This window comes from Peromyscus eremicus, chromosome 1 (genome assembly GCF_949786415.1).
Source record: "Peromyscus eremicus chromosome 1, PerEre_H2_v1, whole genome shotgun sequence".
NCBI lineage: Eukaryota > Metazoa > Chordata > Mammalia > Rodentia > Cricetidae > Peromyscus > Peromyscus eremicus.
In genome coordinates this window covers 142,981,639-142,995,263 of record NC_081416.1, presented here as the reverse complement: position 1 = coordinate 142,995,263, position 13,625 = coordinate 142,981,639, and the positions used below count along the sequence as shown (strand labels likewise).

General features: G+C 42.4%; 1 protein-coding gene across 1 annotated transcript in view; it reads left to right on the top strand.

Moving 5' to 3' along the window:
• Positions 1-13,160, top strand: part of Cyfip1 (cytoplasmic FMR1 interacting protein 1) — a 93,557-nt gene extending 80,397 nt beyond the window's left edge. The window contains 8 exon segments of the mRNA XM_059273718.1: positions 3,013-3,156; positions 4,513-4,603; positions 7,146-7,276; positions 7,967-8,039; positions 8,664-8,758; positions 9,642-9,880; positions 10,338-10,485; positions 12,477-13,160. Of these exon segments, the coding sequence (XP_059129701.1) occupies positions 3,013-3,156; positions 4,513-4,603; positions 7,146-7,276; positions 7,967-8,039; positions 8,664-8,758; positions 9,642-9,880; positions 10,338-10,485; positions 12,477-12,641 (1,086 nt within the window). The 3' untranslated portion in view covers positions 12,642-13,160.
• Positions 13,161-13,625: the final 465 nt, after the last annotated feature.

Genomic DNA, 13,625 nt, shown 5'->3' with positions numbered 1-13,625 from the left:
ATATGAGCCTGCTGTCAGTGGTGGTGGCGCACGCCTTTAATCCCAGCACTCAAGAGACAGAGGCAAGCGGATCTCTGTGAGTTCAAGGCCAGCCTGGTCTACAAAGTGAGTTCCAGGACAGACTCCAAAGGTACACAGAGAAACCCTGTCTCGAAAAACAACAACAACATAAAAGGCTTTGTCAGGTTGCCATCTTTTGTCTTCTGATTGTCAGACTTGGGCAACCGAATCTTGAGCGGATCTTTGAGTTTGGATATCCTCAGAATCGAAATATTTTTAAGTACAGCATTTACAACCTTGCCTGCTCAGAAACAGAGCAGCCTTCCCATTGCTCTTCGGGATTAACCTAATCCACAGAGTAACTAGACACTCACTTGGGTGGAGAAGCCAGGGACCAAGTATTCACTGAGCACTGCCATTGGCCCCAGCCAGGGCTGCTCTGGGAGTGCACATTATCAATTGTAACATGAAGTCACTACGTTTCACTAATAGTTTTCATTTTGTTGTTTGTTTGCCAAGTAGTGAATCTCTTATTAAGCAAAACTCTTACCCAGAATCCCAGCCTTTGGAGCACACTGGTGGACGGAAGACTCGGAGGGAGGGTTAATCTGGCCTGATCTGGTTAGGCTTCTATCAAGTGTGATGTGATGTGTTGTGATGAGGTTGTAGGGGTTGGCACTGCACAGGCAGGGTCTTTTCTGTAGGAGTGGTCCAAGTAGCCAGTCTTTTATGAGCGCCATAGGCGCCAACTCTTGTTTGAGGGACCCATGACAAACCCCACATCTGTGATTAACCAGAGCTCCTCTTAGGGCTGCAGTATAATACAGTGAGGACAAAGCAGGGTCCACACAGACAAAAGATGTATCAATCTCCATTGAGTTTTCCTTCCCTGGCTCAGCAGATGTGTCAAGTGTTGTGCCCAGGGAGAAGAAGCCATCCAGATCCTCAGGTCTCAGCTTCTCTGGGCTAGGAGGCAGGCACACACTAGCTGTGTGACTGACTCTAACTGCTGAAACCTGCCAAAGAAAAGCAGTTACTATAATAAATAAGTTTACATAAGTGACCTAAACAAGCTTACACACCATGCTGGTCATGGGTTCCAGATGTAGATGTTCCTTATCATCCAGGAACACAATGAATGTTTGAAGGAGTAAGGTCCTAGGAGATGCAAACAGGCCTTCCTCAGATGTGCTGAGCCCTTTCTTGCACACTGAAATCCTCATAGCCATGATGAGGTTCTCATTGTATGCTCAGGACATGCTTAACAGTAATAAAGGGAAGGAGGACAGAGGGACCAAAAGTTCAAATCAGCAAATGTTGGCAACAGTAGACTTAGCAAATTATCTAGAGCTGTGGTTCTCAACCTTCCTAATGCCGTGACCCTTTAAGACAGTTCCTCATGTTGGAGTGACCCTCCAACCATAAAGTTATTTTCATAACATAGTGTCTTGTGTATTTTGGTGGTCTTATGTGACCCCCGTGAAAGGGTCATTCAACATTCCCACAAATCGGTTGAGAACCATTGATCTATATGAAAACATACACTCAAAAAAACTACTGGTGAATCAAAATGGAGTTCTAAAAATCTTTAAGTAATGCAGGAAGAATGAAACAGAAGAATGAGAAACTAAGACCAAACAGAAAATAAAGAGAACAATAGGCTTATGCCCCATGAGACCAGTGTGTAAATGTGATAACTGTAAGCAACCTAAATACATTTAAAAGATAGAGATTAGCAGACGGGTTAAAAGATAATTGGACCAGTGTGTAGCTTGTGGTAGATGTATGCTTAGTGTATATGAGGTCCTGCATTTGACTCTCAGGATAAAAACAAACAAAAATCCTTAGCTCAGCCATATGCTCAACTTGGCTCGGTTTCTATTAATGATATCAGAAGGTAAAGGTAAGAATATAAAAAGCTCTATGATACAAGTATTAATCAGAACAAAGCAGGAGTGGCTATATTAATATAAGATAAGCTAGACTTCAGAGCAAAGGACATTAAGTAGGGGAAAATATGTAAGATAATCCCGCCATGTTTCTATGCCAGTGCAAACTTCTATACAGAAACAAAAACTGATTTTAGAGAAGAAAGGAGGCACTTCATGGGTTATACACTAGAACTTCAACTCTTCTCTCAGTAACTGGTAGATCTGTTGAAACAAAATCAGCAGCAATGAAGAACTGGACCACAACACCACACAGCAGCAGGATACGCTTTTCAAATGGCTATGGAAATTTACCAGGATAGACCATATCCTGAGCCACAAAACCAAGTTTAAATCTGGAATGGAAATTATACACACAGCAAATGCAAACTGTGCATTAATTTTAAAAAGTTAAGACAGGGCTGGAGAGATGGCTCAATGGTTGAGAGCGGTAGCTGCTCTTCCAGAGGACCCAGGTTCAATTTCCAGCTTATCTAGACACCCTTATCCAGACATAAATGAAGGCAAAACACCAATGCGCAAAATAAAATTAAAAAACAAAGTTAAGACAGACTGGGAAGTGGCTCAGGTAGGAGTGGTTCCTGTGCAAACAAAAGGATCCGAGTTCAAATCCCCAGCACCCATGTCATAACACAGGGCTAGAGGGGCTGTTATCCCAGTGCTGTGTGAAGAAAGAAACCAGCATATCAAAGAAGGGAAGTTTAAAAGATACACTGAAGGAAATGAAATCTTTTCATTTGGGATCTCCCTACTCTTTATACCTGGTCCTTCTACAAGTTTAGAGGCCCTTCCTGCATGGAAACCTTTCATCACCTACCCCTGGGGACTGCTCATATCAGCTCCAGAATACCTTCTGCTTCCCTAAGAGGCCAGCTTCCACTGTCCCATTAGGTTCTCTGTTTACAAAGGGTGAAAACCTCCATATAGGTAAAGATAGTACATGTCACAAGGAAAGTCACTGGTTCCCTTCATCTAAGATGGGATGTGTAGTTAACACATCTCCAAATGCCATCTGCATGAATACATGAGAACTGTATTGAAAACTCTGTCCTCTTTTTACCAGGCTTTGAACCTAGCCTACTCCAGCATTTATGGCAGCTACCGGAACTTTGTGGGGCCTCCTCACTTCCAAGTCATCTGCCGGCTGCTTGGCTACCAGGGCATTGCAGTGGTCATGGAAGAGCTGCTGAAGGTTGTCAAGAGCCTGGTGAGTTTCTCTGGAAGGAGTTTTCCCTGCAGCATGGATTCTGTGGGGTAGACAAAGCCAGCCATGGGGTGGGGGTCTTTCTGTCTGGGCTGAGTCTCTTAACAGACAAATGCTCCCAGTGTAGCTTCAGACACTTCTAGAAAATGCCCTATAGACTTGCCTGCAGGCCAGTCTTAATGGAAACATTGTCTTGGTTGAGTCCTTCTTCCTAAATGACTCTAGCTCTTTTTAAGTTGACATCAAAATATCCTGTAGAGCCTACAAAAGAAAGTGTTTGAATCTGAATTTGTGGCCACCTGAGTGTAGCCTCAAAGACATGGACAAAGTATGTCCATCAAAGACAGGACATTGTCTTGAACTTAACATGTACCAAAGGCTAACAGAACTCTGAGAAGTTGTAGACCTATAGCACATAGGTTATATTAAAGATGCATGTCTTTATTACTGTTCTGTTGCTGTGAAGAGACACCATGACCAAGGCAACTCTTATAAAAGAAAGCAGTTAATTGGCGGCCTGCTTACTTACAGTTTCAGAGGGTCAGTCCATTATCATCATGGCGGAATATGAAACAGCACATGGGCAGGTGTGGTGATGGAGAACAAGCTGAGAGTTTACATCCTGATCTGCAGGCAGCAGGCAGAGGGAGCAACATTGTGAAACTCAAAGCCTCCCCAGCAACACATTTCCTCCATCAAGGCTGTTCCTACCCCCAACAAGGCCCAACCTCCTAATCCTTCCAGTCTTTTTCAGATAATCCAACTCCTCAGTGATTAAACATTCAAATAGATGAGCCTATAGGGGCCATTCTCATCCAAACTACCACACTTAACTACAATGTAGAACAGTGGGCATTTGCACAGCTATGACCCTAGGAACCACTCACACTTTATGGACTGATCTGCCCCAACATACTTGAAAGTTTGAAAAAAAAAAAAAATAGGAATACTGACTTCGTATGGCTGAAAACAAAGGTGTCATGATCTAGCCTGGAAACCATCCTAAGCCTGTCAGAGGACATAGAAACTATCGCTTCTGGAGCTCCTGGCACTCTTGGTGTTGGCAGTGGGTCCACATGGGAGCTACATGGGAATGTGAACTCTTCTGCTATATTTTCTGGCCAATTGTGTCATAGAAGGGAAGTTGTATTTATGAGTGTGAATATAGTCATCTCTGTAGATACCTGGTGGAGGCTTCTATACTTCCACAGGTGGGATTTTATTCCTTAGCCAAACTGAGTCTACAGTCTTGGTCATAACTGTGTATTCTGCTAATGGACTAATTTTCAGGGCACACACTTGCCACAGCCTTCCATGAGAATGGATGCTGGTAGCTAACAAAGCCTTTGTGTCTTGTAGCTGCAAGGCACAATCCTGCAGTATGTGAAAACTCTGATGGAAGTGATGCCCAAGATCTGCCGCCTTCCCCGACATGAGTACGGCTCCCCTGGTGAGCAAGGGTGTTTGGAGTGCCCTCCTTGAGTACATCCCTGAAGAGGAGGGAATCGAGTTGGAAGCTATTGAGAAGAATCAGATTTGTCTTTCCCAGCAGATAGGGGGAGATTAAGAAGCCCAAACCATAATTTGCCTGTTTGTCGAAGAAACAAGTACACTTTACTAGTAGGCAGCAGGCAAGTGTGCAGGATGTTACTTTGAGATTACTGTTTGCAATTAAGGAAGCTGAGGGATCCAGCTTGACAGCCAGCCAGGATTTTGATATTGTAGTATTGAACTGTTATCCCAGATCCTGAAAATAATCGCCTACCAAGAAAGGCAGAGGGTGCTTAACTACCAGGTCCTGTTGTCCTCTTGGCCTTATTGGGGAAAAGCATTCAGAGCAGCCACAGGGCCCTGCTCCTTATTCCCTCCCTTGTCCTCTTACCCATTTCATAGTCTAGTAGGTCTGGAAAACATTCTGCCCTGTCTGGCTCACAGGCTGCAAGAACGTCACCAAAAGTCCTTAGATGTGTACTTCAGGGTCAACCTACATGGCCTGCTGCAGCCTGGTATGAGGCCATCCAAATAAATATCCATAATGATGTCAATGTGGCTTTAGGATTAAGTTGGACGTAGGATACTCTGTCACTCAAGAGTGTAGCTAGAGTTTTCCTGCCTGGCCCACGGTCAGGGCAAATCTCTCTCACCTGCCAGTCCCACAGCCGCGCAGACCCAACCAAGTAAACACAGAGACTTATATTGGTTACAAACTGTATGGCCGTGGCAGGCTTCTTGCTAACTTTTCTTACAGCTTAAATTAATCCATTTCTATAAATCTATACCTTGCCACGTGGCTCGTGGCTTACCGGCATCTTCATATGCTGTTCCTCATCGTGGCAGCTGTCAGTGTGTCTCTGACTCAGCCTTCCACTTCCCAGCTTTATTCTCCTCCTTGTCCCGCCTACACTTCCTGCCTAGTCAATGGCCAATCAGTGTTTTATTTATTGACTAATCAGCAACACATGTGACATACAGAACATCCCACAGCACAAGAGTGCCTTTTATAAACACTTACCTGATAGCATTTTCTCCAAACGTGGCATCAGTTAGTTATTTTGGTATCACTGTGACCAAATACCTCTGAAAAGTAACTCAGGGGAAGAGAGATTTATTTTCGATCAGGTTTAGAGGGTTCTGTTCATGAACACTTGGCTCCAAGTTTTGAGGCAGAACATCACAGTGGCAGGATCATATTGAAGAAGAGGCTCTTTGCCTTTTGGCAAACAAAGCAGACAAAGGGAATATGGAAGAGGCCAAGGCAAAATAGAGCCCCCAAAGACATGCTCCCAGTGACCCCTTCTTCCAACCAGGCCCCATCTTACCTCACCTCGTAGTAATGCTGTGATCAAGAGATGAGTCTGTTCATTAAATCACGATAATCTAGTTGTCTGAAAACACCAATGCCAGTAGAGGTATGCTTCACTACTGTTCCCCGTGTGCTTCTCGTCTAGTCTTGTTAATGGACTTGAGCCTACACTTGATGCCATCCTGATGAGCAGCCAGCTGATGTGGCTGCGCTCCCAGATACAGTTGGCATTTGAGGGACCTACTCAGCCATCGTAAAAGAAAGTAACCATCAGAGTGGCCCTGGCTTAGAAGAGTCCTATTTCATCACTTCATTGATAGAGAGCAGATAAATAATGTTAAGGCAATAAAACTACAGATGGAAATTTAAATGCTGAAGAGAAAGTCAATAGATCAGATGAGTCTTGGTAGAACACAGAGCAGTAGTTGACATCATTAAATTTCGCTCATGCTTGTTGAAGGATGACCCAGGTGAAAGGGTGTCCACTACACTGGGTAGCTAGATAGTAGTGCTGCCACATGGGAGATGGCAGGGAAAGACTCTGAGGCGAGCAGGAGGGTAGATTCTTGAGAGGACATTGAGGGCTGACCTGTGTCTTAAGTGGTTTGAAGTGTGTTAAACCCAACTTTGTTTTCAGGGTAGTTTGAGCTCTTACTAGGATGTCGTAGTAGCCTATCCATTTTTGACCAGGTTGGCATTAGCTATATGGCTCAAGTTAGCCATATTGGCTTGTGTATTCTTGTGCCGTGTTACAGTGTCCAGGCATTGGCAAAGATGACTAAAATGCTGTGGGAATTCAAAGAAAAAGTATGCCAAGTTTTCCCACCAATAGGAAGTTAGCTGCAGGGTTTTCAGATATTCTTTATCAAATTAGACACACTACTTTTTGTGCCTGTAGAGATACAGAGTTTGTCAAACGCCTTATCTGAATCCTCTAGAGATGATGCTCTGGACTCTCCTTTATTCTTCTGGTATGGTGGCAGCCTCTGTCATCATAGCCTTCTCTGAACATACTGACTTGACTGAGAAGGGTGTCAGAGACTAGACCCTGTGATCTCAAGGATGTGCCAAGTGATATAAACCATTGTTACCAGAAGGATGTGGTGATCTCCACAACCAGGCAGTGTCAGAATGGCAGGTGCTAGTGTTATCCCTGAAACCTCCCCCAACATTCACTTCTCTACCACAGGCATCCTAGAGTTCTTCCACCACCAACTGAAGGACATTGTGGAGTATGCAGAGCTGAAAACTGTATGCTTCCAGAACCTGCGGGAGGTGGGCAATGCTGTCCTCTTCTGCCTGCTCATCGAGCAAAGCCTGGTGAGTTCTCAGTTCAGCCCACCCCAGGTGGTCAAGGTTCTTCACTGCTGGATTTTTTTTCCACCCTTTGGGAGTTCTTTAGTAGGATATGGGACAGGCAGTGTTGCAAAATATCATTTTTTTTCTCTTTCCAGTTTTTCAAGACAGGGTTTCTCTGTGTAGCCTTGACTATCCTGGAACTTGCTTTGTAGACCAGGCTGGCCTTGAACTCACACAGATCCACCTGCCTCTGATTTCCAAGTTCTGGGATTAAAGGTGCACCACCACCACCCAGCCATATCACTTTTTCATGGCTGTTTATTGATTCCTTACATTTGGGAAACAAGAATATAATGTGTTTGGTTCAAGAGTGTTTTTCAAGCCCGGGCATGCCACATTCCTTTAATCTCAGCACTCAGAGGCAGACGAATCTCTGGATAGTTAGGGCAGCCTAACTACAGAGCGTGTTCCAGGACAGCCAGGACTACACAGAAACCCTGTCTCCCACCCCCCAATAAAAAAGTGCTTTTCCTGTGGGCCAGAGAAGTAGCTCAATAGGACATTACCACTATTCCAGGGAATTCTGTGGACAGACTATGTAATGTTTATTTTATACTAATGAGAAAAGTATAACTTTCCTGCACCAGACCTTTGTAATCTTTTTCACTATGAGACACCCTTCCTGGGATAACTTTCTCCACTCTTCTTTAGTCTTTAGAAGAAGTCTGTGACCTGTTGCATGCAGCTCCTTTCCAGAATATCTTGCCTCGAGTCCATGTGAAAGGTGAGTGTGCATCATGAACCAGGGTTCACATTACACTGTGCAGCCAAAGCAAAAGGCCAGTGTTCACAATTATGCTGGTACCTGTTCAGTCATAGCTAGGGAGGCCCTGTGGGGAGTGTCTAACATGGTTAGTATTCATTAACTGAAGTATTTATGACCATAATGACGTCTATGATTTGTTTCAAAATAGCACAGAAACAGGGAAGTGGAGATAATAAAAAAAGAATGACCACTAAGTTAATAGTTGTCACAGGGAGTCATGAGTAAAGAGGATCATTGTACTGTTTTGCTTTAGATCACATTTAGAATTTTCAGTGAGTTTTGAAAACTGCACATTAAATATTTCTTTCATGCTTCCCCATTCTGTTGGCTGATAATTGCATGAAAAACTTACACTCGTCCAGCAGATTCCAAATGGACACAATCCGCAAGTAAATAAATCTATCAGCTTGAATTGAAGTTGTAAATGAGCTAGTTTAATATACTGTATATTTTAATATAATACAATATACTCTTTCCAAAGAGAAATCTGCATCCATGGAGTTACCTTTTAAAAAATTAAAACTTTTGCAATTGCTTAATCTTGCGTAAGGACAAAGCATCATAAATTGTTTTCCCACACAGAGGGGGAGAGAGTTGATGCCAAGATGAAAAGACTGGAATCCAAGTATGCCCCACTGCATCTTGTTCCGCTGATTGAAAGGCTGGGAACCCCACAGGTAAGGGGGGCTATGGTTGCTAGGGATTGCACACCGGGTGGAAAGCCACATCAGACCGGTGGAGGGGTTGGAAGCAGCGAGAATTTATTGGGAGGTCAAAAAGACTGCTCAGATCTCCATCTCCAGGGGTATCCATCCCGAAGGTTGGGAGGATTAGAGATGGTTATGTAGAAAGAGTTTAAACATCTATCTCAAGAGCAAAGATAGATGTACTCAAAAGATGTTACCTGTTGTCATAGGTCACCCTTTCATGAACAAAGCTTTTTTTCTTTTTTTTTCCGAGACAAGGTTTCTGTATAGCCCTGGCTGTCCTGAACTTGCTCTGTAGACTAGGTTAGCCTTAAATTCAGAGATCTACCTGCCTCCTGAGTGCAGGGATTAATGGTGTGCACCACCACTGTCCTACTGTACAAAGCTTTTTAATTGGGGTTTCTTCTTAAAAGAGATTGTAACAAAAGGCAAGGTATCACAATAAAGTTTACCCTAGAGCTGGCATATTTAATTGTTGGTACCATTGCAATTTTGAACCATGTTCGTTTTTTTGTGGACTCTTATGTTTAGTGGCATTGCTGGCTTCTACCCAATAGAAGCCAGTAGATTTTTTTGTGATTACCAAAAATATCTTTGGAAATTGCCATATGACCTGGAGTCATAGTTGCTTGCAGTTAAGGATAGCTTTATTTCATTCTTGACTCGAGTAGACCATTTTAATCTTTAGGACATACTTAATTGCTGATTTAACTTACTGATATGGCTTCCACAAACCTACTTCTGTCTGCTTAGCATTTTCTATCTAGTATGTCATAAGCAGACCTGGGGGTTGTTTGTTTTTAGCCTTCCAATAATCTAGCATGACTTGTAATATTGCATGTAATTTTTGCAGCAAATTGCAATCGCAAGAGAGGGGGACTTACTGACCAAGGAGCGGCTTTGCTGTGGTCTATCCATGTTTGAAGTCATCCTGACACGGATCCGGACCTTTCTGGATGATCCCATCTGGCGTGGGCCTCTGCCCAGCAATGGGGTCATGCATGTAGATGAGTGTGTGGAGTTCCACAGACTATGGAGTGCCATGCAATTTGTGTACTGCATTCCTGTAGGGACACACGAGTTTACAGTGGAGTAAGTGTGCGTTCTCTGACTCTCTGGAAGAGCACAGGTCCAGGGAAAGTGGGAGGTAGTTGATGAAAGAACAAATGTGAAGTCAGCACTGATGACAAAGCTTTGAGAAAGATGACACAGCTCTTTTAGAAAATATACAAACCCTGCACTGGTTAAATGCCAGTGAGGTGGGTTCCTTCCTTGATGCCAAAGAAAGAACTAAGAATAAGTATAGTGGAGTTACCTGAATCCAAAGCAGCTGAAGACAAAATTTGGGCATTCCTGTTTCTGGGTAGCAGTTCCATAAAGTCATTCTTCATAGGTCTGTGACCTACCAAACTGGCATTAACCAAAAATTGGGAAATTGCTTGTGCTCATCATTCTCCTGTCTGGAAATCTATGTAGACAAAGAAATGAATGTGGCCTGATCATTGTTCTCTCCCGCTTATTCATTCTGTTTGTTGCTTGGTGCTCATAGGCAGTGTTTTGGAGATGGGCTCCACTGGGCTGGCTGCATGATCATTGTACTTCTTGGACAGCAGCGGCGCTTTGCTGTGTTGGATTTCTGCTACCATCTTCTCAAAGTTCAGAAACATGATGGCAAAGATGAGATTATCAAAAATGTGGTATGTAGACAAAATCTTTTATACACTTGTCTTGGGGAGGAATTTTTTTATCCTAACATAAATTTCAAGTTTAAGCATAATGCAATCTAAACAAAAAGAAATCCAGAAATTTTTTATTTTTAAATCGGTTCTATTTCTTTTTAAGGTAATTTCATCTTACCATAGAGACTATTTTTGCAGATTGTTGGCTTCCAAATCATAATGTGCTTTTGAAACTTTTATTATCTTGTTATCATCTTATGAAGTTCCCCATAATTGAATTATAGAAAATAATAGTTAGCCATTATGTTCTCAAATACTTTCTCTTTCATATCTCCTTTTAGAACATTGTTAGACTTTTTTCTGCTTTCCATGTGACTTACTTTGTTGTATTAGTTATTGGTTGCTCCTTGAACTAATCACAATAGGTTTAAGTACAGAAATACCACCACTGATTATCTCACTTGTAAATGCCTGCAGGGTTCAGCTGATTTCCCTGCTTAGCCTTACAAAGCCAAAAGGAATGTTTTCCCAGGCGGCCCTGAAGGATGAATGTGCTTTCAGGCTCCTCAGGTCACTGGCCAAATTAAATTTCTTTTAACTGTAGGAATGAGGTCTGTTTCCTGCTGCCAGCTCATATCCTCACATGCTTTCCACATGGCACCTTCAAGCCACAAGGGATCACCCGCTTTTGCTACATCTTTCTTGTCTCCAACTTATACAACTTTTCTGCTCAGATAATTACATTGGGTCTGCCTGGACAAATCCAGGAGCTCTTTTGACATCCCTAATGTCAGTCACACCTGAAAAGTGCTTTTTATAAAGAGAACAGCCATAGGTGGAAATGAACTCAGTGTGGGCATTTCTGAAGGGTTGTGCTAGCTCCCAAACCTCCATTTCCTTGGCTCTTTGGAATAAAGCCAGAGTATTTTCTTCCTCTGTGTCTTTGAAGTAACTAACTCATTTCAGGTTAAGTTGGCTGAGATTTTTACTTTCAAACATCTTCCTCCATTTTAATCTGGTTAAAATCTTGGCAGGAGCCCGGTGGTGGCGCACACCTTTAATCCCAGCACTCAGGAGGCAGAGGCAGGCGGATTTCTGTGAGTTCAAGGTCAGCCTGGTCTACAGAATGAGATCCAGGACAGGCTCCAAAGCTATATAGAGAAACTCTGTCTCAAAACAAAAAAATCTTGGCAGGAATATTTAAACTGGAATGTCCCCTTATTTTATATTCGAATTCTGGTATTTGAAGGCCTTGGAGTCTCTGAAGGTCATGTAAGATGTCATATGCTTGTGTTACATGACTATTTGCAAGCTTCTGTTTCGTTTAACCTGATTGAAATGTCTTCTTCAAAGATTTGCTGTTGTTCATTGCCAGTTGTTACCACCCTGTGTTATCAGAGCTTCTCATGAAGTCTCCAGAGGTAGACCAGGCTCTCTCTTCAACCCAGTCTACCCTTCTCATCTTTACCTCCTTGTGGGCAGAACCAGTAGTGCTTTCAAGTTCTGTGTCTGTGACCTTTACCCAAATTTAGAGAAGATATGGCCAAAGCACCTTCTCCATAGTACTGTTAAACTGGAAATACACAACTTACATTTTATTATTTCATGGGTCTTTGCATACTAAACATACTGTGTTCATGTTAATATTCTTTTTCTGGGTTTGCTTTTGGGCTTTGGAGAAAAGGGGTCACCCAGCATGACCTAGAACTCACCATGTACCCCCAGGCTGGCCTTGAACTCACAGTAAACCTTCTTCATCCTAAATAGCAGAGTGCTGACATGAGCTACCACTCCTGGCCAATAGACAACTGATAACTGAATGAACATGCCGTTAAGTTTTACAGGTCTACACTTAACAGTATCAGAATTACAAAGAAGCAAATTTAAATTGGAAATGTATTCGTTAGTCCAATGGTGATATTTAAAAGATGGTAGGGGTCAATATAATTTTTTGTAGTAGAACCCTTGCATTTTAAAGCATAATAAATATAAGTCTGATCTAATTGTAGCCATTGAAGAAGATGGTGGAGAGGATTCGCAAGTTCCAGATTCTCAATGATGAGATCATCACTATCCTGGACAAGTACTTGAAATCTGGTGATGGGGAGAGCACACCTGTGGAACACGTACGCTGCTTCCAGCCACCCATCCACCAGTCCCTAGCCAGCAGCTGAGGGCTAAGTTCACAACATCCAGTTACTGATGATGGCACATTTGTCTTTATGTATATTGAAATTTTTAGGGGCTATTTTGTCTGAACCTACTTAAGGGGGTGCTTTTTGATCTGAAAGCTTAACTTTATAAAACTTATTTTTCTAGACTAAAATTGTATATGCCTTTGGAATTGGAAGTATGAGAATACTGGTTGCCAGTTGTTGCCATTATTATGATCTTAACAGGTATTTTTTATGTTGAATGTTCTGGTAGCTAGCTATGAAATACTGAATTCATTCATTATACTGTAAGAAGCATAATACCAACTAATTGTATTTAAAAAAATTCCCTACCAATTTTGGTTAAACTTAATGATTAGCTTTGTTTATAGAGATTTTTCTGATGGTCTTTTAGGAAATCTTTTCTAAGTCATTGCTCCCTTTTATGCCAAAATAGTGAAATTGTTTCCTCTGCTTCCACTAAAATCAATAATTTGTGAGATATGACTTAAAAGATTAGAGAAATAAAAATTAATGCGATCTTTTTGTGTTCGTTCATTGGCATGTCAGGACAGTCCCTGTACATACCCATATTCCAGAGAGTGGGTTCAGCTCCATCAGTGTCATTTGGACAAGATCAGGACATATTTCAAAAACAACTTAGCACACATTTAACTTTACATTCAGGTTTAGGCAAGGTGACATGAAACTCCGAGAGATGTAAGACAACAGCTGTGTTGTCCAGAAAGGACAAGAAAGAGGAACACCAGGACTTCTAAGGTATGTGCTTCCATTGGGGACATGGGACAGTGAACACTGCAAAAAAGGGACTGAGGAGAATTTGAGCCCTGTCCCCAATAGCCCTCAGCACTCCTTCTCAGTTGCTGGGGGAATTGTCTCACTTGGCTTGAGTTGGTCCATGTGACCAAGTGAAAAAACAAGAACCCCTTTTGGCTCTACTATTGGAAGTATGAAAGTAGACAGAAATTGAGAATTGGATACAGT